Source organism: Schistocerca gregaria, chromosome 7 (genome assembly GCF_023897955.1).
Source record: "Schistocerca gregaria isolate iqSchGreg1 chromosome 7, iqSchGreg1.2, whole genome shotgun sequence".
NCBI lineage: Eukaryota > Metazoa > Arthropoda > Insecta > Orthoptera > Acrididae > Schistocerca > Schistocerca gregaria.
Window position 1 is genome coordinate 326808087 of NC_064926.1, and position 26002 is coordinate 326834088.

At 43.3% G+C, this 26002-nt stretch overlaps 1 protein-coding gene across 2 annotated transcripts in view; it reads right to left on the reverse strand.

Annotated features, from left to right (window-relative positions):
• The window catches only part of LOC126282270 (mucin-2-like), a 237250-nt gene extending 211454 nt beyond the window's left edge, over nt 1-25796 (reverse strand). For both annotated transcript variants that reach the window (XM_049981882.1, XM_049981881.1), the window contains exons 1-2: nt 25725-25796; nt 1310-1360 (exon numbers count right to left, since the gene is read on the reverse strand). In XM_049981882.1, coding sequence (XP_049837839.1) covers nt 1310-1342 — 33 coding nt within the window. In that variant the 5' untranslated portion in view covers nt 1343-1360; nt 25725-25796. The remainder of the gene's footprint in view (nt 1-1309; nt 1361-25724) is intronic.
• Between the last annotated feature and the right edge of the window lie 206 nt (nt 25797-26002).

The following is a 26002-nucleotide window of genomic DNA, read 5'->3' on the forward strand; positions in this document are numbered from 1 at the left end:
GCCTCACATGTTCCAACATATCTACGGAATCCAAACTGATCTTTCCCGAGGTCGGCTTCTACCAGTTTTTCCATTCGTCTGTAAAGAATTCACGTCAGTATTTTGCAGCCGGGACTTATTAAACTGATAGTTCGGTAATTTTCTCATCTGTCAACACCTGCTTTCTTTGGGTATGGAATTATTATATTCTTCTTGAAGTTTGATGGTATTTCGCCTGTCTCATACATCTTGCTCAGCAGATGGTAGAGTTTTGTGAGGACTGGCTCTCTGGAGGCTGTCAGTAGTTGTAATGGAATGTTGTCTACTGCCGGGGCCTTGTTTCGACTTAGGTCTTTCAGTGCTCTGTCAAACTCTTCTCGCGGTATCATATCTCCCATTTCATCTCCATCTACATCGTCTTCCATTTCCATAACATTGTCCTCATGCACATCGCCCTTGTATAGACCCTCTATGTAGTCCTTCCACCTTTCTGCTTTCCCATCTTTTTTAGAACTGGGTTTGCATCTGAGCTCTTGATATTCATATAAGTGGTTCTCTTTTCTCCAAAAGTCTCTTTAATTTTCCTGTAGGCAGTATCAAATGTTCAAATGTGTGTGATATCTTATGGGACAACTGCTAAGGTTATCAGTCCCTAAGCTTACACATTACTTAACCTAAATTATCCTAAGGACAAACACACTCATCCACGCCCGAGGTAGGACTCGAACCTCCGCCGGGACCAGCCGCACAGTCCATGACCGCTCGGCTAATCCCGCGCGGCTAGGCAGTATCTATCTTCCCCCTAGTGAGATATGCCTCACATCCTTACATTTGTCCTCTAGCCATCCCTGCTTAGCCCTGCCAACGTACATAAGACAAATTAGGGCTCTTATGGAGGCAAACAGATAGCGGTTTTTCCTTCGCTCTATTTGTGGATGAGACAGGATCGGAAATGACTAGCAGTGGTACAAGAGACCTTCCGCAGTGCACCGTACGGTGGATCGCGGAATGTGCACGGAGATGTAGATGATGTGTCACTCTTATACTGAACTGTGCTAGGCCTAAACTAAGCAATGAAAACAGAGCCTAAACACTGCAGAGGCTTCGTTGAGTTCAAATAAACATTCTGAATAAAAGTTTAAACTTTTATAATACAATAAAATACTACAGGGAACTTTTGATGGGTTTTATACTTTAGATTCACTTCTCATACCGGCAGAGAAACGACAACCTTGGAAGCAGATAAGTGCGATTACTTCCCTACCGCGGCTCGATGCGACTGGCGCGGCTGCCTACACGGCAGCGGCTGGGTGAGCTGCGAGCTGTTTACCTGGGCGAGCAGCAACAATGGCAGCCACCGCATGGCCGCCCGCCTGTCTTCCTGCAACACAAAACAAGTCCGGTCACACTTAGCAGGGTCACCGGTCACAGAATTTCAAACTGTGGGAATCGCGAGGTTAAGTTGTTGATTATGTTATTTTATTCTTTCAGATGGTTCAAATGGCTCTAAGCACTATGGGACTTAACATCTGAGGTCATCAGTCCCCTAGACTTAGAACTACTTAAACCTAAGTAACCTAAGGACATCATACACATCCATGCCCGAGGCAGGTTTCGAACCGGCGACCGTAGCAGCAGCGCGGTTCCAGACTGAAGCGCCTAGAACTGCTCTGCCACAGCGGTCTGCTTTTATTCTTTGTCTGTTGACAGTCTGAAGCTGGTCGCAACCGGTTACAGCATTGTGAAATGCACACGTGACTGTGGCGCAAAAATATAAAAAGTAGAATTACAGGATCAGGAAATTTAGAAAGTGGTAAAGACTTACTAGAAAGCAAATTTGCGGTTATGGCATTTGTAGATATAGAAAAAAGCTACTAAAGATGTTGCTTTGAATAGATTCTATGAAATTCTATAGACGGTAGTGATAAAATACAGGGAGCGAAAGCTTCTGCAGGAACCTGGAAGCAGCCCTAAGAAGGGAGTGAGACAGGGCTGTAGCCTGTTCCCGACGTTTTTCAATTTGTGTGCTGAACAAGCGTTAAAAAGGGCATTCAAGTTCGGGAAGAAGTCAAAACTTTGATGTTTGTCGAGAAATTCTACTGGTTTTAGAGACTTAAAAGGAATTGATGAAATAGTTGAATACAACAGGTAATGTCTTAAAAAAATATCGTTAGGTGACATTAACCAAAGTAAAATAGCGGTAATGCAATGTAGTCTAATAAATTCAGGCGATGATGAGGGAGTTAAGTTACGATGTGTAACACTAAAAGCGGTATATGAGTTTTCTAATGAGACACTAACGGTAGTGGATGAATATTGTTAGAAATGTAGATCGGATAATTAATGAGGATATTCTGAATATAACTAAGGACAAAAGAAATTTATGGGACAACTTGATTAACAGGAGTCGATATTGCTGGGATTCATCTTGGGGCATCGAGGGATGGTTATTTTTTCAGTGGAGGCGGTAGTGGGGTCTAAAATTGTAGAAGGATACCGAGGATTGATAGTGGTAAGTACATTCAGATGGCTGCAGGACTGAGTAACTCTGCAGAGAAGAGGAAACTTTCTTAGGGTAGACTACCGTAAGGAGCTGCATCAAATTAGTCAAACAATACGAAGGAACTGCATACCAGCACAAGATTTCACCTTCTGTCATCTCTCATCACACATGATAATACACTATACACACATACAATCAGTAAAAACACTTATGACATAATACACACACAGTGTGAGGAAAGGGGCAACTGCACGTTGAGATAGAAAACTCTATGTGATCAGGCAGCTGAACCTACAGCTTGGGATTTCCCAGCTGATAATACCGTGCGACTCTTTCTTTTCTCTATATTTCTATGAATGTGTGGTATCTGTGTCCTAAAGAACAGACATCACGCATTCATGTAATTGATAACCCTCGATGGGCAATGAATCTAAAACCTTCAGTGCGGGAATCTAAAATTAGGAAGCCTGGAGGATGTAGCTGGGGAGTGTGGGTAGGCAGCGCTATTTGGGAGTGTGCGTCGACTACGGAGCGTACCGAGAAAGTCTGCGCATGTGCGATAAGCACTTTGAAACAGTGGCTGGCGCAATTGCCTAATAAGCAGGTAAGTACGAGTTCTTGAATTCGAATCGCGATCCGGCAAACATTTTTACTAGTGACCGCTGATTCAGCATTAAGTTTCGACGCAGCTGATACCATTAGTTCCTTTTCTTCCTTTCTCCCCTCTTCACCATTAGTTTACATAAAATCTGTCTTTTTCTTTAACTGCAGTTGTTTTCGAAGCCACAAGGCCTCATCTTCAGACACACATTTCGGGAATCTACGTACATCTCATCAGTCAGCATATCATGTTAATATAACATAGCTCATCCACTCATAATCAGGTATAAAACACCTCAACCTGATTTGTACTTGAAGATGGAGCCTTCTGGCTTCAGTACTGTTATTTAAATGGGAGCCAATAAATGTACCTATTTGAATACAGAGTCAAATAGGGAATTAATAAACTGCCTGACAATAAAAGTGGAAGGATAAACGAAATGAACTTCATGTGTTGAGAGGGTATGAGTTGTTATTCCAGTGATTACAAAATCGAGTTATATCTGCAAGGAGCCCAATTATTAGTATGACGTTGCACTCCGTCTGAGTTGGATGCATCCACTTATTCATGTGGGAAATAAGTCATAAAGCTGTTGTATTGTGCCCTGAGACAACATGGCCCATAACTTTTGTAAGATTACCTTCACATTCCGGATACTGGAATTGGGTGGAGTTGATGTTGGACCTGGTCGCACACATGTTCTGTTGGACAAATTTGGAAATGTTGCCGACCACGGGAATATCTCAACATCGCGTGGACATTTTACAGAGAGAATCTGTGGATTGTCCTGTTCATAAATGCCACTGCAATATTGCCGCTTGAGAAGTGACGCATGAGGACGCAGTTTGCCCATGACGTATCGTTGTGCCCTCAAATACTACCAGATGCGACCTAAAATCATACCCAGTGGCTTTCCACACTACGTCGCCAGAACTCTGCTATTCTCTAGGAGAGTCCATTACGTATTATCGGATGGCAGGCCCAGATGCGAAGTAATTCAAATGTGTTTGGTGCACAATAAGGGGGATTCTCCCTTGTGGGGTGACGTGTTGTTCCAGAAATTTAACGACTAATATGCCTTTTCTCACGTTGCCATGCAGTCCAACATCACGCCGCTATGATACCCGATTGCCCCAGAAATCGGGATATTTCTTGATTCCATCAGCCACCCAAATGGAGACCCACAGTGAGACCCTTTTCAAAACCTGACACCTGCTGACAACGCTGTACGACACTAGTTGGCAGCATTTTCATGATCTTCACGGCTATCGCTCCACAACTGACGTTGTTTAAGCTCCTTACATACACTAGCAGCCCTGGTAACGACACTAAACACGAACGACAATAATATACTCTGGTGGCCGTTCTACCAGTCACAGAGGACTGCAACTCTATTGAAATACCTGCTGATGGTGTGTAGGTATACGAAGTTACATTGACACCCGATAATGTCTTCTGGGTGCTTCGTTTTATTTGTCAGGCAATGTAGCATTTTTTCAAACAGAAAAAATACGATTCCAATAGTCGTCAGAAAATTTGTATTAATGCTAACAACATTGTACACTTGGAGACTGATAAGTACAATATATATGATAAACGTACCAAAAAGGAAAAAAAAGTACACTGGCGTTCTCTAAGAGGTGCACTTAGAGAGATAATAGTAATTGCATGCCAGATAAAGATGATTTATTAGGCGAAGCTGCCAGTGTCGACATCGTACAACTACCAAAATCATTACTGCACTTACGTTACACAGAAATATCGATATCTAAAACTGGATGGAGCAAGGTAACTGCACTATCTGGACAGTTCTGATAAAAGATATTAGAGTAAAATGACACATGTACTAAATGCGATTTGCCAAATTTCCATTCCTTGATGTCAATTTTGTACCGAAATTATGTACAGGAAGATATTTTGTTACACTTTTGTATTGTTACCATGCAAAGAATCGCGCTGCGAAATCGAAGAGCGTGAGTAGTTCTTCACCCAGTATTTCATCTGGTTTCTAGAGCGAAAAAATATGTTGCGCATGCTCGCTTGAAACTTTAGAAATAAATACCCATTCTACTTCGTTCAACAGTCTACGAGTTCGTTACTTTAGTACAGATGAACTATGTAGTCTACCAACCTTAGAACACGAATATGGTTGTAAATATCTTCAGACACAGGGATTCGAGAGGGTTACCGCTGGCTCACGAGCCACGGCACTGGGATGTGTTAGTGGCCTCAGTTACAGAACCTCGTGAGGTGAAAGTGGTCGGCCCAACAAGTATGTAGGTGAAGCTCGTAAAAGTCTTTGAAGAATAAGTGACGTTTCATTTGTCCACGGATGATGAAGTGCCACTTGTGGGATAGCTCCTTCCCGTAACAGCTGTCTTATTCCGGTGAAGTAGCCATCTGTCCACTAAGAGTTAATAACGAGCATCAAAACGGATACAGGTATTAGTGAACACAGGTTGTCGTAGCGAGATTGAATATTGTAACCCCCAAATCCTCCAAAAATAAATGAAAAATACATCTATTCAAAAAACAGATAAAAATTCTGTTAATGCCTTCCTGAGAGACAATCTTCACTGCTTCCAAATTAATAATACAAGAAAATATAAGATGTGGCTTGAATTCAAAGAAATAGTATCGGAAGCAGTTGAGAGATTTATAGCAAATAAATTACCAAACGACGGAGCTGATCCTCCTTGGTACACAAAATCGGTCAGAACACTGTTGCAGAAACAACGAAACAAACATGCCAAATTTAAACAGACGCAAAATCTCTAAGATTGGCGATCTTTTGAAGACGCTCGAAATTTAGCGCGGATTTCAATGCGAGATGCTTATAACAGTTTCCACAATGAAACTTTGTCTCGAAACCTGCCAGAAAATCGAAAGAGATTCCGGTCTTATGTGAAGTACGTTAGCGGCAGGAAACAATCAATGTCTTTTCTCCGTGATAGCAATCGAGATACTATCGAAGACAGTGCTCCAAAGCAGAGTTACTAAACACAGCCTTCCGAAACGCCTTCACAAAAGAAGACGAAGTAAATATTCCAGAAATCGAATAAAGGACTGTTGCCAACACGAGTAACGTAGAAGTAAATATACTCGGAGTAGTGAAGCAACTTAAGTGACTTAATAAAAGCAAGTCTTCTGATCCAGACTGTATAGCAATTAGGTTCCTTTCAGAGCATGCTGATGCATTAGCTCCATACTTAACAATCATATACAACCGTTCATTCGACGAAAGATCCGTACCCAAAGACTGGAAAGGTGCACAGGTCACATAGATATTCAAGAAAGGTAGTAGGAGTAATCCACTAAATTACAGTCCCATATCATTAACGTCGATATGCAGAAGGATTCTGGAACATGTATTGTGTTCGAACATTATGAATTACTTCGAAGGAAACGGTCTATTGGCACACAGTCAACATGGGTTTAGAAAACATCGTTCTTGTGAAACACAACTAGCTCTTTATTCTCATGAAATGCTGAGTGCTTTTGACAAGGGATTTCAGATCGATTCTGTATTTCTGTATTTCCGGAAGGCTTTTGGCACTGTGCCATACAAGCGGCTCGTAGTTAAATTGAGTGCTTATGGAATATCGTCTCAGCTATGTGACTGGATCTGTGATTTCCTGTCAGAGAGGTCACAGTTCGTTGTAATGGACGGAAAGTCATCGAGTAAAACAGAAGTCATTTCTGGCGTTCCCCAAAGTAGTGTTAGAGGCCCTTTGCTGTTCCTGATCTATATAAACGATTTGGGAGACAATCTGAGCAGCCGTCTTCGGTTGTTTGGAGATGATGCTATCGTTTATCGACTAATAAAGTCATCAGAAGATCAAAACAAACTGCAAAACGATTTAGAAGAAATATCGGAATGGTGCGAAAAATGGCAGTTGACCTTAAATAACGAAAAGTGTGAGGTCATCCACATGAGTGCTAAAAGGAACGCGCTAAACTTCGGTTACACGACAAATCAGCCTAATCTAAAAGCCGTAAATTCAACTAAATACCTAGGTATTACAATTACAAACAATTTAAATTGGAAGGAACATATAGAAAATGTTGTGGGGAAGGCTAACCAAAGACTGCGTTTTATTGGCAGGACACTTAGAGAATGTAACAGACCTACTAAGGAGATTGCCTACACTACGCTTGTTCGTCCTCTTTTAGAATACTGCTGCGCGGTGTGGGATCCTTACCAGATAGGACTGACTGAGTACATCGAAAAAGTTCAAAGAAAGGCAGCACGTTTTGCATTCGCGTGAAATATGGGAGAGAGTGTCACAGAAATGATACAAGATTTGGTATGGACATCATTAAAAGAAAGTCGTTTTTCGTTGCGACGGAATCTTCTCACAAAATTCCAATCACCAACTTGCTTCTCCAAATGCGAAAATATTTTGTTGACACCGACTTACATAGGGAGGAAAGATCACCAAGATAAAATAAGGGAAATCAGAGCTCGTGCGGAAAGATACAGGTGTTCATTCTTCCCGCGCGCTACACGAGATTGGAATAATAGAGAATTGTGATAGTGGTTTGATGATCCCTCTGCCAGGCACTTAAATGTGATTTGCAGAGTATCCATGTAGATGTAGAAAAATGTTTGCTAAGTTCTGATACACTAAAGGCTGAATATTGTATAGTATGTCTCACATAATGATGATAGTTATTAGGCGGATTTTTGAGCGAATCACCCTTAATATTACATCCACTTTCACAGTTGCCACTTGGCACTATCTACCACCATAAACAACTAGGTCCACTGGCGCCAAGCTGCGTGTCACGTCATGTTCTGTGTCTCAAGACTGTGTCAGACCATTTTTCAGTATTTCTCTGTCTCTCTCTCTCTCTTCTTAACTGGATTTCGGGGCCTGTCCATACGGCTGTCTCAATAGCCTAATGTCAATTATGACGGTACTAACGCAAGAACAACACAAAACCCAGTCTCCGAAGGGAGAAAATGTCCGACCCGGCCGGGAATCCAACCCGGGCCCCTTTGGTCAACAAAATGGTTCAAATGGCTCTGAGCACTATGGGACTCAACTGCTGTGGTCATTAGTCCCCTAGAACTTAGAACTACTTAAACCTAACTAACCTAAGGACATCACACACATCCATGCCCGAGGCAGGATTCGAACCTGCGACCGTAGCAGTCGCACGGTTCCGGACTGCGCGCCTTTGGTCAACAATTCGCCTCGCTAACCGCGCACCTGCCGAGGTGCAAATTATTCACTGTTCCTCAAACTAATGATGGCTTCGTTTTCATCTCATTAAGCGATATGCGTAATTCATTCTTGCGATCAGTGGCTTCTGAACGCCTCACGCAAGATAATCCGAGTCGTGTCAACATCTCTATAGATCGCACTGCCACTAGACCGTAGTGGAATTGTTCGGCAGAAGATAACAAGTCTACCGTTTGTTAAATGCTGTAGTTTTGGAGCTCGGCGGCCCGTATGCTCTGTATCCCTGGTAGCGTAAACGTGTTGCGTTTTCAAATCTGACTCACTTTCATAGCGGGGATCGCCAACACACGCGCAAGAGGTAGCGCTCTACTCGAAGCTAACCGGTTCGAATTCTGGAAGCGGAACAAATTTTAGTCACTACTAGTCTGTTCGCCGGCACAGGGAAGAGATGTAGGTTCATAGTCAAATTCCATATCATCGGACCTTGCATCAATGTCCTACATCAGATTCAAAACCTGTTCGATGTGTCTCGTGCACTGATGGCTTGTGACAATGTTGGTGGTGAACAGTGTGTCAGATGGAGACTTTAAACTCGGCGGCTCTCTTGGTGTTATTGTCGGCACTGGGTTTCATCTTGTCTATTCTCTCATCAGCATGTAACACATACAATACATTTTTATTTTTTTCTAAATTTGGTTTTGGAATCGTGCTTGCCATATGCTCAGCCTCTAAACGCACTCACATATATAAACAAGATATTGAAAAATGGGGTATCTATTGTTACATATGTTCTACAACTGTGCTGCGTTTTCTGTACATTGACGTACTTGTGAACTGGTGCAAGAAAATTGCATCCAAGTTCTCTTTGCCACGCACCTTAAACCATATGATACTCCTGGAAGTTCGTGACGGTAGAGAATTTTGGAAAATTCTTGTCAGTATAAGCTGTTCATTGATTTGACCACTTGTCAAACCGCCGAATAAGCAGGAAGAGAGTCAGTGAGATTCTGGAAGATACGGACAGGGATGTAGAAGGATGACGACTTCAGAGCAGTGGCCAACTGTGCTAGTTTCTAGCTTGAGGATCCATGGTGCGAACAACCCGATCGAGGTGGTCCCACTGTGTCTTGATTGGGTTTTAATCCGAGGAGTACATTGCGAGCTGTGAGACACATTGCATTGTCCTGCTGGAAGTTGCCATCCTACCAAGGAAAAACAAACAGCATGGTCACTATGGATAGATGGATAAAGCTGCTGATCTATTCAGCTTTCCAGATTGACGAGATCGTCCAGGGAATGCAACGAAAACAAGCCTCAGACCATTGCGCTCCTTCCACCGGTCTGGACGCTTCCGAAGATTGTTGCAGGGTGTTTGCTTTCAGATGTTTCAGGACGTACCTGAAAAAGCCCCCTGTCATCACTCAGTGGTCGTCCAGTTGCGTTGTTAGGGTGCAAATTCCAGACTTCGTCGTCGATGAGTGGCAGTCTATAGACCCGTACACATGTCTGCAGCTGTCGTCCACCCCTGTCATCTTATGGCTCGTGGTACACCACTGTTGCCTCGGTGCCGGTTTTGGGTATCGACATTCTGCCATGCACTGTGTACTTCAAAATACGGCGTCACGCGAACATGTTACAGACTTAGCCATTTCGGAAATGTTTCGATCCTTGGCCCGAAAACTAAGGATCATGTCCTTTTGTACGTCAGATAAATCGCTTCGTTTCCTCTTACGACAGCGGCACTCTTTCCGCATCCTACTGATACCTTTTATATAACCTTCTGTTCTAGTGCTGCCACCTGTCGTCTGTGAGTAGTGCTTACACGTTGACGTCGTCATAGACTATGATTTATACTACACTGGCCGACAGAGTATGTGATGTTATTTCGGTGATTAGAAAGACGAGTCAAATTTACAAAGACCTTAGCAGTATGAGCCCACTTATTAGTATGTCGCTGCATCCCCTCTGTCGTGGAGACATACACTGATTCTGTTGGGAAGGGTGTCAGAAAACCGTTGTATCCTTCCCCAAGGTAATCAGGTCCACAGCTGTTGTATCTGTTTCGTGATATCCTGCGTATTGGCACTGGGATGAAGTTGACGTCCGAGATGATCTCACACATGTTCTATCGAGGACAGATGTGGGGGGTCTAGCTGTCAACCGAGTACCTCAGCACCACGCAGACAGTTGATAGAAACACGTGCTATGAGTGAACGAGCACTGTTCTGTTGAAATATGGCACAACGATTCTATCGCACGAGGTGTAACGCACGAGGACGTACCATTGTGCCATCAGGTTTAGCTTTAGTCTCTATCGACCATGACCTAAAGTCATACCCTTTGGCTCCTCACGGACCATGACGCCAGGGACAACACCGCTGTACCTCCCCAAAAATTGCAAATATAGGATTTTTTCCCAGATATCCGCCAGGCTCCCCGACGATGGTAACACCCCTTAGTGAGTAGCCACGATTCGTTTCTGAACAGACTGCGGCGTTATCCATCAGCACTCCAAGCTTCCTGGTCACGTCACCTTTCGAAACGCACTCGTTTATGATATTAACGGAAACCAACGCGTCGAGCGGTAATTCTCTAGACTGGATGCTCACAGTCTCCGGCCAGTGATACGGAAGATCCAGAATGTTGCAGAGTCTCAGGTAGCAGATACAGACGTATTTGGTGTAATACGGCGGTCCTGCCTTGTGGTGATCTGACTTGGTCGACCGGAACTATTGCACAAGTCGACCCGCCGGCCAAATGGAAATCCACAATGAAGCCTCTCTCAGACTCTGTCACGTGCTGATAACGCTGTCTCACACGAGTACGCGGCATCTATGTGTCCTTCACAGTGGTCACTGGACGTCTGACGCTATTCACACCACTGACGTACCCTACCAGGCCAGGTAATAACACTAAACACGAACAATACTAATTCTTCCTAGTTGCCGTCCTACTGATCACTCAGGATTTAGCTCCAATTACTTACATAGCCGCCGATGGTGTGCAGGTGTACGAGGTTTTGACATCCGACTATGTGTTCTGGATGTTTCCTTTTTTTGGTCAAGGAATGTGTTTCGAAAACTACAGAAGCATATGATCACGGTTTTTTTGTGAGTGAAAATGTACGCCCCTATCTCGTGGTCGAGAGGTAGCGTTCTCGCTTCCCACGCCCGGGTTCCCGGGTTCGATTCCCGGCGGGGTCAGGGATTTTCTCTGCCTCGTGATGGCTGGGTGTTGTGTGAAGTCCTTAGGTTAGTTAGGTTTAAGTAGTTCTAAGTTCTAGGGGACTGATGACCTAAGATGTTAAGTCCCATAGTGCTCAGAGCCATTCGAACCATTTTTTTGAAAATGTACCTGCAGGATGGAAGGTACGGTCAGTTGCATTTTTCTTGCGAGTATCCTAAAGCAATTGCGTAAGTTTTTTTTTCTTTTGCAACATTCATTACTCGAGTAATAGTTTCTACGTCTTCTTAAATTTTAAATGAATCGTTCTTCGCATAGGAAGTATGGATTACAGGCAAAAGGAAGCTTATTTCCAATGAACAGATAAGTTCTAAATTTTTATTATAGCGTCATATCATAACGAGATCTCTTTGTAAGTAAAGTAAAAAGTGCAATTGTAAATTAATCTTCAAAACTGGGATATGATCCAGATTTTTAAATTCGTAGTGTTTTGAAAATTTGGTCCATATAATGAGCTGAAGATAAGTAGACAGTTCATGCTATACTGCCTTAAGTACAACTCCGTTACGTATTTGACTGGCTGCATGGGTCTGGTCCTAAAGTAACTGTTCTGTGAGGCGGAGAGTCCGTATTTGCGCCATGTTACAAGAAGTTTATTTCACTTATTTCAAATTCAAGTGAACGTTCAGCACGCGCTGTGTACAGCTCACATAAAAATATTATTCTCTGTTATCCAACACATATCGGTATTTTTTCTGTATAGGATGGCAAGGAACAGTCTGGAAAGTTTGTTGGGGCGTTGCAGAGTAGGTTGTGCTGAGCAGTACGTTCCCAGTTAATGTCAGTTGTTCGCATACAGTAGGTGACAGCGCCGGAGACTGGTCTGCCTTTGGCTCCAACCGTACTATCGTCCTATGTCCACTTTTTGTACCGCTCTTATGTTCGGTTTTAGGAAACCAAACAAAGAAAACGTTTTTTAACGTCCTACAGCGAGCCGCTTAAATGTCCGCGTTCAACTGGCTAATTGTGTAACTACAGTTCTAATTAACTCGGAAACGATGCAACGTATCGACCTTTCTTCTTAAGAATTATTTCGCAGCAAAACCTACCCTGTCACACCCTTACAAACTTTTCAGACTGTTTGCGAAAATCGTGTATATTTCTAGTGGTAGATAAGGGTGTGTTAAATCACACATGAACAGTGACACTAAACGAAATGTTCCTGTTACATCGTATATACTTGACATATTATCGACCACTATCCCATACAATGTTATATTGCCCTGACGACATCAAATACGGCACAAGATTATTCACCTTAGTTCACTGAAGTGGAGTTGTCTTTCCGACGTTTTGCATGTCCTCCTTTACGCTCATGGAATTTCCGATTAGGTGGCTTAAATCCATTCGCAGTGTCCCAGCCACCGATGCTACACGACTCTATATCTTTCTTAGACACTGACCTGAAACGGCTGGGCGCAGCAAGCGCGCCTAGCGGGGCGGCAACCCGCGACCCAGACCAGTTCGTCCACTGCACATGGGAACGCAGGCTGCGCTGTTGAAACTCTGCACTCACTAGGAAGTTACCTTATTACCCGAGGAGGCACCACGTTATCGGGTAGCAACTATCTGCAACATTGGCCACTAAAATCGTAAAACCAAGAAGGCGGCATGCAAGAAAAGTCAAACTATGACATGAACTGTGTTGCGTGCTTGGATATGCAAATGGTTAGATTTTCAGCGCAATTGCAAAGATTATTTTGTGAAAAGATCTCGTTTTGACTCATCTAAAAACGAGAAACGTCTAGGAGTAAGATACTGTAGAGCCAGTATTATTCGGAATTACTATACAGTTTTCCTTCGGACATGCATACAAGTCTGAAGGAACATCTCGTTTATACAAGAAGCATGCATATCCGATAGAACATTGCATCGTAATTCGGAATAACACAGGCGCTGCAATATCGTACGTACCCGCCGACATCGGGAAAGTGACTTTCAAGTATAATGTCTCTCCTATACAAGAATATACGTAATGTATGTGTGACTGACGAGTTGGAGACATCTGGCTCACGACATATGGAAGTTTGAGTGGATCTGGGAGTTGTGCTCGGATAGCCAAATGGTATGGCGACTGCTCGCGATAAGCGGGAAATACGGGATAGAATATCGCTATGGCGCATATTTTCACTGTCGTCATTCCATTATACGGTTGATGATTGTCCATATTTGCAATTGCGAATTTATTTCGTGTCTAGGAGTACATGTCGGAAATCGACTTCGGCAAGATCGTAGCCTATCCAAACTACTTTATCGTTCCGTGCTATTGCTGCTAGCCTCATACGGGATCTATATCTATTACTACATCTACATACATACTCCGAAAGCCAACGTCCGGTGCATGGCGCGGGGTACTTTGTACCATTACTAGTCATTTCCTTTCCTGTTACACTCGCAACTAGAGCCGGATTTCGCCGCCCCTGTCTGAACTGATACGTTCGTCTTGTGTTCCACATTGATTTCTGCGGTTGTTTCACGTAGTGTTGCTTGTCTGTTAGCACTGACAACTCTACGCAATCTTCGCTGTTCTCAGTTATTAAGTGAAGGCCTTCGCCATTGCATTCCGCGCGGAGAGAGGTAACGCCTGAAATTCGGTATTCTCGGCACACCCTTGACACTGTGGATCTCTGCATATTACATTCCTTAAAGGTTTCCGAAATGAAGTGTCCGATGCGTCTAGCTTTACCTACCATTCCGTGTTCAGTGTCTATTAATTCCCGTCGTGTGGTCATGCACATGTTGGAAATCATTTCACATGAATCACCTGAGTACAAATAACATCTTCGCCTATTAACTGCCCTTTTATACCTCGTGTACGAGATACTACCACCATCTGTATATGTGCAAAAGGCTATCCCATGACTTTCGTCACCTCGGTGCATATCATTCTTTCAAAAACCAAACGCGAGTTTTTCATATTCTATCACTCGCTGAGGGCCAATTATTAGTCCTACAGAAAAAAGAACAGGATCTTTTTATAGTAAATTTAGTAAATTTAAAGTAGATAAATTTTATACTGGAATACGTTTTTACTGAAGGACACGGTTTTCGATTTATTCAAATGCACCTCTACCCCCACACTCATCCCTCACCAGTCAAGATTTCTCCTGCCACTGTATAAAAATTTCCTACTGCAGGAATCATTCCCGATATTCGACCTTCCTTTGGTCTCTGTTGATTGGCCTATTGCGTCATCAGCACAGTCTGCTATTCCGTTAACATTACGAATTTAAGCGTGCCCCTGACGGTAATGAAAAAGAAAACGACTTTTGTAAATGTTACGCCAGGACCAATTGCGTTGACAATTCGGTTCAGGGTTAACCCTTACAAGCCCAGTAGTTTCGTAGCCAGGTGGCCCGACGAATCTAACGATGCAATTGTTTATTTTAAGCTGTTAAAATTCACAGAAGTGTTATGTAATATTTACACAAACGTCAATTTCATAATTTTTAATTGCTCGACTAAGTCGGTGGCGTAATAAGACCAGTCAAAGAACATCAAAAATGGTTGAATGTGGGAAACAATTCGCGGAGTCCTAAATTTTATAGAGTAACTAAGAGGGTGTGCTACGAACAACATGTTAGAAATCTGACTACTGACGGATAACTGTGATAGTGGAGGTGCGTTCGAAAGTCACATTTGTACGTTTCTCTTAAATAACTCGAAAACTGAAGCCTCTAGCGAAAACTTATACCGATATAAAAATTGACTACAATACATTTCCTACGAAAAGCTCCCGTTCATTTTTTCTGTGGGCGCGTAGCGAGCGAGAAAATATGAAAATCTCGCGCGTGGTTTTTGAAGGCCATATATAACATTGCGGGTTGCATAAACAACATCGGTAGCGCAACTGAATCACTTTATGTAAGCCCGACTAAAATTTTAAAAAGTCTATTTCCTCGAAAACAGCTGAGAGTTGCGTTTACATATGATGAAGTCCTAGCCGTGCCATATGCACCCTGTCTTTATGAATAAAATTGGCGAAGGGACATTCAGGTCGATCCCTCTGTTAGTTGGTCTCGATGAACATCTGGGTTAATTCCATGGTCGCTTTATGAGGTGGCAGTCCGGTGAATGAAATTTCGCATCTACAAATTTAATGGTGTATTTTTGCTGCTACGTTGTATTGACGTAAACTTAAACGCCTTTCCTGCTCTCCCTACTTCAGAAAAAAATCTGAGGGGCAACAGGAATCTAACCTGGCTCCTTGCGGATCCAAAGCAGTGACGCTAACCTTTGTAAGGCTAGTATGATACTTTTTTTAATTTCTTACAAACAGAAAGTGTCTGAAGTATATTCCGTACTTTTCACAAGGAGCCACATTAAAGAAATTACAAAATGTCACAAAAGAAAGAAAATTGCAACAAAATAATCAACAAACACTTCTGCAATAAATGAAAATTACTGCCTTGCAGCATTACGCCAAATAAAAGAATATCTGAATCTCCAGCTATCCAACAGAAAAGGGCCAGGTGGCTTCTCAGAATTCACAGTCCGTAAGGATTCGTTGGTGTATCCAATCAAAACTAACTACACAACAAAACTTCTCAGAGCTGCTACAATCCAACTGTTTGAAGGCTCCATGGATACTCTTATTAAAAATTGACATAATGTGTTTCATATTTCGTTTAGCGCTGTATCTTCTCGTTTTGTTCATGTTATTACGTTCAAAATTGCAGCTTTTCCACTCCATTTTCGTTACATGTGCAACGCACCGCCATCCCTGCGATCCAAGAGATCGCACTGGTTTTTTTGTCGGGGAAGTATGTCAAATCTTGGTAACAAAAACAAATGTTACATCTGGGGTAACGAATTACCGCCTGTGTAACCTCTGTGTACGTGGTGCGGTTAAGAAAGACTGCGAGACGATGTGTCAAAGTCAACACTTCCATCTCCTTTCCACACACTAAACGGTGTTCATCCGTATTCATCAGCCGGCAATATGTGCAAAGTGGCGGATCAGCCATGTTTATGACGTGGAGTATGGCCCGTGTGACGTACTTGTGACACAACGAGGATCGAGCCGCCGAGTTCAAGAACGAAGGGCTCACAGAATGAGAGAGTGTGGGCCAGGCTCACATCGTATATCGCTGTTCCATCACGTTCCTGTCATGAAGAGACGATAAATATTTCGCACTGTCGGGTTTACGGGCGACGGAAGCTCAAGTTGAACGTAGCTATAGTCTACAAGAAACGGTGTAATGGGTACAAGTATTCGGCGACATGTTACCGACTGGGGCAGGTGGCACATAAGAATATGGCATTAGTTCCTCAAACAGTGCCGATGTTATTGTACGCGTCCAACGGTGCCATATTCAGAGCATCGGCCACATGAAAAGGGCCGAAGACTTAAGGCGGGCTTTCATAACGCCAACGCCACCCTCCCACGTGTCGAGGGTTAGTGGTATAACGAATCTTGAGTATCATCCCGTGGCTGAAAAAATATTTCAAGTCCGTCAGCAGGCGATCGGCAGTTCCCGTCGGCAATGGAAATATCTATGCAATATATCGCAATCGCAACTCTAGAAATACACTGAAAGCCAAAGAAACAGGAACATCTGCCTAATACCGTGTAAGGCCCCCTCGAGCACGCAGAAGTGCCGCAAAACGTCGTGGCATGGACTCGACTAATGTCTGAAATAGTGCTGGAGACAACTGGCACCATGGATCCTGCAGGGCTGTCCATAAATCCGTAAGAGTTTGAGGGGGTGGAGATCTCTTCTGAAGAGCATGTTGCAATGCTCAATAATGTTCATGCTTGGAGAGTTTTCTGGTTAACGGAAGTGTTTAAACTCAGAAGAGTGTTCCTGGAGCAACTCTGTAGAAATTCTGGACGTGTAGGGTGTCGCATTGTCCTGCTGGAATTAGCCAAGTCCACTGGAATGCACAATGGACGTGAATGGATGCAGGTGATCACACACAGGATGCTTACGTCCGTGTCATCTGTCAGCGTCGTATCTAGATGTATCGGGGGGTTCCGTATCACTTCACCTGCACACGCCCCGCACCATTACAGAGCCTCCACCAGCTTGAACAGTCGCCTGCTGACCTGCAGTGTCCGTGAATTCCTGAGGATGTCTCCATACCTGTACACGTCCATCCGCTCGATACAATTTGAAACGAGACTCGGCCGACCAAGCAACATGTTCCCAGTCATCAAGAATCCAATGTCGGTGTTGAAGGGCCCAGGCAAGGCGTAAAGCTTTGTGTCTTGTAGTCCTCAAGGGTACACAACAGGGCCTTCGGCTCCGAAAGCCCATATCAATGATGTTCCGTTGAATGGATCGCACGCTGACACTTGCTGATAGCCCAGCATTGAAATCTGCAGCAATTTGCGGAAGGGTTGCACTTCTGTCTCGTTGAACGATTCTCTTGTCGTCGTTGGCACCGCCCTTGCAGGATCTTTTTCCGGCAGCTGCGATGTCCGAGATTTGATGTTTTGCCGGATCCCCGATACCCACGGTACACTCGTGAAATTGTCGTACGAGAAAGTCCCCACTTCATCGCTACCTCGGAAATGCTGTGTCCCATCGCTCGTGGGCCGACTATAAAACCATGTTCAAGCTCACTTAAATCTTGATAAACTGCCATTGAAGCAGCAGTAACCGTTTTAACAAGTGCGCCAGACACTTGTTGTCTTATATAGGCGTTGCCGACCGCAGCGCCGTATTCTTCCTGTTTACATATCTCTGTATTTGAATACACATGCCTATGCCAGTTTCTTTGGCGCTTCAGTGTACGTTGACATATTGCACGCGTTGCGTCATTTCGAGGACTTGTAAGGATTTATGCCACACCCGAAAACGAATCATATCGAGTCATTTCGCCGTTCTGCCAGGGTAGTGCAGAACCGTGATTCATAGCTGATCACAATTCGACGCCATTCATTAGCAGTCCAGGCTTCCTAAGTACGACACTGCTCCAGCCGCAGCCACTATTAGTGTTTTGCAAATTGCAGCGTAGTCCGGCTGCTGCTGGTCTTCGATCAATGGTGTGGGGCGACACAGAGCGTTGCAGGGAAGTCGTTGCTTGTTCTCGAATGACAGGCGCATCTGCGAAGGGGTCACGATATGCCTGGTGCACAATATGGCTATCCTCCACTGTGGTGGTGAGGCGTCCAACATTGGGCCACTGTCACAAATGAATGCCCGACAAATCGATATATTCCGTGATTCGACCAGGGCTGATAACACAACACTACTTAACTCGATCAACACTAATGCACTCTGGTGGCCGTTCTATCTATCACAGAGGTATGAAACTGTAATCATTTACATACCCGACGATAGTGTCTTCTGCATGTCTCCTGCATGCGTCACTTTTTTTGTCCCGGTATTTCAATACCTACGGAATACACGAGTTGTAAATATGTTACAATAGCTGTTTTACTTTTGTAACAAGAGATTATGAAAAGAGATATTGTGTGAACAGGAATTATTTTATGCTAATTGAGAATGAGGTTTTTCCACTCATCTAGTGATGTGACTTACCGAGCATGGAACCCTTTGACCTATGGCGAGCACGTATCAGCGACGTAAGTGGGAGGAAGGACGCTCAGAATGCGGTTGGCTCATTCCGTGAAGTGGAAGGCAGGCAACACGCGCGGCAGCTGCAGGCGGCAAAGGAGAAACGAGTCCAGACGCGCGCGCGCGGGTTTCACTTTCCGTAGCGCGCGTCTAACAGCCAGGCTAACAAAACACTGTCGCTGCCTCGCGCCACGGGGCTTCCCCGACCTATTTCGCCGCCCTTCGACGCGCTCAGCCGACGCAGTGTTTTTCGTGGCCACTGACTAGTGTGTTTTAGAGTACTCGCATCTTGAGACCAGCTCGGAAATAACTACTTGAGTCTTGTCGAGAAACAACGTTTAAACACAGCAGTCTGCGCGACACAGAAAGGACATGTTATGTCGTTTGACCCTTGAAACGCCAAAGTGTTGGTTCCATGAGGTTGGATAATTAGGACTGCACCTGTAAAGTATTTTGTTTTAGAACACAGTCTATTTTTACACTAACTTTCCTGTCAGCTGTGTTTTTTGTTTATGTACAACAGCTTTCGAAGACATTTATTGCATCATCTTCAAGTAATCACAGGTACAGAAATGAAGCTGACCTGCAAGGGTATTTTTAAAAGCTGTGAATTACCCCGTCGTTTCAAAAAGTTTTGGGACTGGCTTAATTAAACGCAGAGAAACGTCAAGGCTCTGGTTTCAATGCTGTGTCCTATATATATAAGTCACATTGGCTCGAATATCGGTTATATCGTCAGAGCGATTTTCTGCAGTATTTCGGTTTGTGGTAGGTTCGTACTGGTAAGAAATGGTGTCGTAACCTGTGAAGTTGTTTCCAGATAATAACTGCGCGCATTTTGCATTTCAGTCGAGTCGCGGAAGGCGTCCGCTTGTTGCTTTTGCTCAGGACCAAGAAGTGCGGTACAAACTATGTACACATGTTTCCCTTCTTCAAAACATTCTGCAGAATGTCTTGAACATTTGATTTCGAGACGCTGCTCAGTTCATATTTGTGGCACAACAACTTTGACAGATTACAGGGCATGTACACCACTTAACACTATGCCTGCTCACAACAGTCTGGTCGAATGCGCATCTGTTGTTTACAGTTGTTAGTTCAAAATGCCACCGAAGTTACTGCGCTGACGTCGCTTGTACTCCAGAAAAAAAAAAAAATCAAACTTGGAAAATCTTTAACGGACGGCGTGATCGCGATTAAGACCAGTGATCCAGGAAGATAGGATTTGTTTAATTTCAGTCTATGATAATAAGAAATGTGGTCAGACTATAGGTTTCAGTCCGTTATGACTGTCCTCAAATCTGATTAAAACAGACGAAACCTCGTACCAGCCTACGATAATTAAACCAAAGTGGTATCGTCAGTCGATCTAATCCAGATTAATTTCGCATCGTCGAAAGGATATAATAATATAGAGCCAAGCACTCAACAATACCTGACCATTGTGTCCACTGCACTATTGTTCACAGCAAACTTACCGCCGGACTGTAGCCCTCAAACTTTCTTTCCGCATATCTACGAACGGTAGAAGCATTCACATAACGCTTCTATCGGCACTGTGGCCTTATTGGCACTGTAAATATTATATCTGTTCGATGACGCCAAGCTATTTTTTTATATCTATTGAAGATTCCACTTTCACTTCATTATATTAGAATAATACAATGCTTCGTCTTTTTTAATCAGATCTGAAGATCGTCATTATATGCTGAAACTGATGATCTAATGACAATCTTTTTTGATGAACTGCAATTAAAGAAAAAATACTGCAAGGATTTCTTGTTGATGGACCACCGTATCAATTAATGTGGTAAATCTAAGACTGAAAACTAATGCCTAAGTGCCGAAGACGAAGCCACAAAATGCATCGAAATCGACTGCAAATTAAGTAAACAGCAAACTGTGTGGAGAATTGAAGAGTGGAAATATCAAACGTTCTGAGTGCCAAACCTCACACTTGTAAAAGACTCAGAACAGTGTATCTCTTTTTTCCTCAAAACTTATTTGTACCCAAAAACCTGAGAAGATCTTCTGATACTATAAAATAAAATAAAAATAAATATTCCACTTTCACTTCATTATATTAGAATAATACAATGCTTCGTCTTTTTTAATCAGATCTGAAGATCCTCATTTTATGCTGAGGAGGAGGAGATTAGTGTTTAACGTCCCGTCGACAACGAGGTCATTAGAGGCGGAGCACAAGCTCGGATTAGGGAAGGATGGGGAAGGAAATCGGCCGTGCCCTTTGAAAGGAACCATTCCGGCATTTGCCTGAAATGATCTAGGGAAATCACGGAAAACCTAAATCAGGATGGCCGGACGCGGGATTGAACCGTCGTCCTCCCGAATGCGAGTCCAGTGTGCTAACCACTGCGCCACCTCGCTCGGTCATTATATGCTGAAACTGATGATCTAATGACAATCTTTTTTGATGGACTGGAATTAAAGAAAAAATACTGCAAGGATTTCTTGTTGATGGACCACCGTATCAATTAATGTGGTAAATCTAAGACTGAAAACTAATGCCTAAGTGCCGAAGACGAAGCCACAAAATGCATAGAAATCGACTGCAAATTAAGTAAACAGCAAACTGTGTGGAGAATTGAAGAGTGGAAATATCAAACGTTCTGAGTGCCAAACCTCACACTTGTAAAAGACTCAAAACAGTGTATCTCTTTTTTCCTCAAAACTTATTTGTATCCAAAAATCTGAGAAGATGTTCTGATACTATAAAATTATGCTGTTCACCTCATTACTGCAAAAAATAATGAGACAAATTAGAAAATGAATCATACATTAAGAACGTTGTAGGTGCCGTATTAATGAACTAACTGGCTCTGACAACCAACAAGAAAGTTCCTGATTCAAGTGCTGTTGATACTGAGGCTCCACGTTTTATTCGCAATAATACAAAAGCAGAAATACAGAAATAATCATTTAATTATCAGAACTGTAGTTAGAAAAAACCGTTGCTGATATCTTTTGGTTTTCTTCCTTGCTGTTAAGGAATAAATGCCTTTTCATAACATTTTATAGTTTTTCTTTTTGTTTCTTCACTTCTCAAACATTTTTTACTATTTTTGAAACCCTAATTCTCTCCTTGTATTACAAAGCTGTTTTATTGATACAAGCAAAACTTAAATGCACGCCGTTTACCACACAGACTGTGCATGTACTAAATGGCGGAGACGTTGACACATGGCTCTCGATACACTGGCGGGAAGCACTATTTGGCACATCTGCTAATGAATGTTCGAAACATTTTTTTCCATGATTTGGCGTTTGGAGTAAATTTAGGGGCGTGCAACAGGGGGCACTTGGAGCAACAGACTACCGAGAACATAGCAGCAATGTAAACGCGTTTTCTGGAAAAATGACACATGGAACGTTTTCCATTACCTCTCTTCAATCAGAAAGATAATAGCCTATGAACTCCGAAACAAAATTGTGTTTTAAGATAAATTCCAAGCTTCTGCCCAGTATGCTGTAGGAACGTACTGACTGAAAAATGACGATCCGTGGATCATAAGGGCATGTTGTAGTGTGCAGTCCCGTCGGTGTTGTTGGAGAGGATTAGGCAATCTGCTGGCACCGGGCTTAACACTCTGCGTTCTCTCTGTTCACATCAGTCGGCACAGTCACACGGCACATAATGTAGTTTGTGCGCTAACACCCCCCCCCCCCCTCCCCCTCCTGAATCCGTGGTTCTTGTTAGAGACGGATTCTGCCTCGGAGTGTATAAGGAAGCACCGTTGTCGATAAAGCTCTTCGGCATTCGCCGGAAGCGATTTACGCGGAAAACCAGTCTCAGAATTGGAGGTCGAAGGCAGGAAGATTGCAGTTTAACGTCCCGTAGATGCCGGCGACATTAGGGACGGAGCTGACGGGCGGAATGGGGAAAAGTAAAGAATGTACTCGGTTGTGTTCTTGCTTTAAGTGATTCAGGGAAAACCTCAGACAATCTAAATCTGTATGGTGCGACGGGGATTTGAACCGTCGTCCGTCCGAATGCGACTCCATTTTTTTAACCGAATGGATTTCAGCGAGCTGGATCCTTGAACTTCTGCACTATAAACGCTACCTGCTGTCATGAAGATGTGTCCCGATACGGATACTTTCTGGATACTTCCTTAATAGTTTCGATCAGTGTCCAGAACACAAGAATTAAGGACTGCATTTTGCTCTGTTCCTTTTCCAGTAAGCTTTCCTTGATGTTTCATTATTGATTACGATAACACTGTTTTAAGATCCGATAAAATACATAGCATCCGATCCTTTAACGATTAATCGTACAGTGTAAAAGTGATCGAAGAAATTGTTGGTTAATATTCAACACGCGTCTCGCTTCGAGACACATCGTGTACACTAGCTACTTAACATTAAAAGTGACTGGAGACGTCACAAGTAATATGAGATTCAGTCAGTTTCTCCCGGTTCATTAAAACGGAAACTGATAACATTGGGATAGAACGTGAGGCTTCAGTATCACACACACTGTCGTTAAACAAGGTTCCATTGAAACACAGTAAACGACTTTCATATGTTGTCTATTCCTACATTAACGGATGCTGTAGCGCTGTTGTATACATATAACAGGCTTATTCAAGAACCTACCGTGTAGATGGACATGTTCATTGAGATGATTCTAAACGTAGTAATATACCTTTGTTCTTGGTGGCAACAGAGATATTGGGTTTGTCATCAAAAACTGCAGCCAAAGCAAATGACTCATTTACCGACAAAATGTCGTGCAGTTAACTCTACTTAAACGAATCAGCGGCTGAAGCGAAGAGCACACCGCACTAGAGTTCCACAACCGTGTCTAAGTTTCGCGCTCTACTCAAACACACACTACATTTTGGATACGCTGTACGCAACGCTCTCAATTATTGAGCATATTTACTTTTATTTCATAAACTTCAAGCCATTTTTACTTGTTCATCAAGCGTATAATACTTAGCTCCTGTTTCGTAATCTATGTAGTTAGCGAAATATATTGTCAATAAATCAAAGTAACATCCAAGGTACACAACCAGTTTTCGCTCTTTCTCGGCAATGCTATTCCATCTGTATTTTTGGAAACCCTTTGTGCCATGGTATTATTGTTTAGAAACAGGAATTATTCATCGCATTTATGTTTACTGATATAAAACGCAGCGGTACACGTAAAAGGATTTGTACAAATTCCTGAAGTGTATTTTGCCATCGATGTTTCGGTCACAACTACAAGCCTATTCATCGGAAACAGTCTCACTTGTTATAATGTTATTGTTGATAACAAGCAAGAGAAATGAAGGGTGTTTTCCTAAGTCTGTCATATTGCTTCTGTGTCTCCTTACGTATCGTTGCGATAGAGGTCGGACTGTTCTGTAACGTCAGAGGTGAAGACGGTGGTAGCATTGTGGAGGTATGAAGATGTAAACAAAGGCTATCGACAATGATAGGAATAGTAATAGAACAGAATGTATCGTCTTGCTCCCGTTCATTTTCTCAAGTATCACACACATTTCCGCGTCTGAGCCTATAGTAACAAAAAATCACATTTAGAAGGGCATAAGATCGCGTCAAGTTTATGTGCACAAGCACATACCACAGACTAGTGTGTTTGAGTCTGACGCCAGCATTATGCAAAAATTACAACGTAAATAAAAGCGATTATGTTGGAAAATGTTATTTGTTAGTGTCATTCTAAAATTAAGTAATTTTTTGGGCGTGTTTTCTGTTTCGGTATCACGGGCACATGGTCTCTGATAGTTCATTACACAGTAATAATGTGATTTATTCAGCGTGTTATTACTACCATGTTTATGTTGGTGAAAATACCTTCTTAACTGTAAAGAAACCAGTAATATGCAGTTACCAAATCGTTCAAAACACAAAGAAGTGCAACAACCTTCAGACGAAGCATGTACACTGTGAAGAGGCTGGCGTCGTTGCGGGAACAGTTCAGTATAGCAACGTTGTGAAAATATTCCATTGAATTCAGTGAACCCACGCACAAGAGACGTATGGGTCAACCCCTCATCAGTAAATCTATCTATACTGGTGTGTATGAGGGTTAACGTAGTACTGTCAAAAGATCAAAAGAGAGAGAGAGGAGAGAGAGAGAGAGAGAGAGAGAGAGAGAGAGAGAGAGAGAGAGATGCGAGCAGTACTGAATGTAAGCTTGAGGGCGAAGAGGAAATGACGTTCCTGTTCGGAGGAGCAGTTTCTGTGAATGGACGAAACAAATTTGTTTCCAAACAAAAGTCACACAATATACCGTCGACATTTGCACTGTTACGCTGACGTTTTCAAAGCAATACCGATATAAAGATAAATGGGGGTGAGAAATCGAATGAGCTGCAACAAGTCTGTAGATAGACACCGGAGGCCACAGGTTCCTTAGACCAAAATACTTAGCAATTATCCCTGAACAGCCTCCGAAATGTTGTCGGTGTTGGGTTCATCCGGTTGAATATAACGTGACACAGACGAAGGCGATATATCGTTTTGCTACACAGTTACCCCTCTCGTGCTCACACCATTGTCGGGACATTTTCGCAAAAATCTTGATAGTCCTGTCGACGGTGCACTGCCTCTCGGTTTCGAGTTGACGTAATAGCAGGAGCAGTCATCTGTCTGAGACGCCGGGGGCGGCGCGCCGCTGCGACGCGACGGCTCGCGCGACGCGGACTCACCTGTGCAGCTGCCGGCCGGAGAGAAAGGTCCAGACGCTCGGGATGAGCGCACGTGAGGACGAGTCCGACTAACGAAACATGAATGCCGGCCCAAAATATGCAGTGAAAGTATTTATACGGAGACGCGTGGCCAGACAATGGGATGAGACGGCGGTGGTGCGTGGTGGAGGGGGGCGGGAGCGCGCCTGCCGTGGTGGGGCCGCGCCGCGCCAATGAGGCACAGCTTCCCGCGTCTCGAGTCTGCACTCTCTGCCGGGGCACGGCTGCGCGGCCGACCT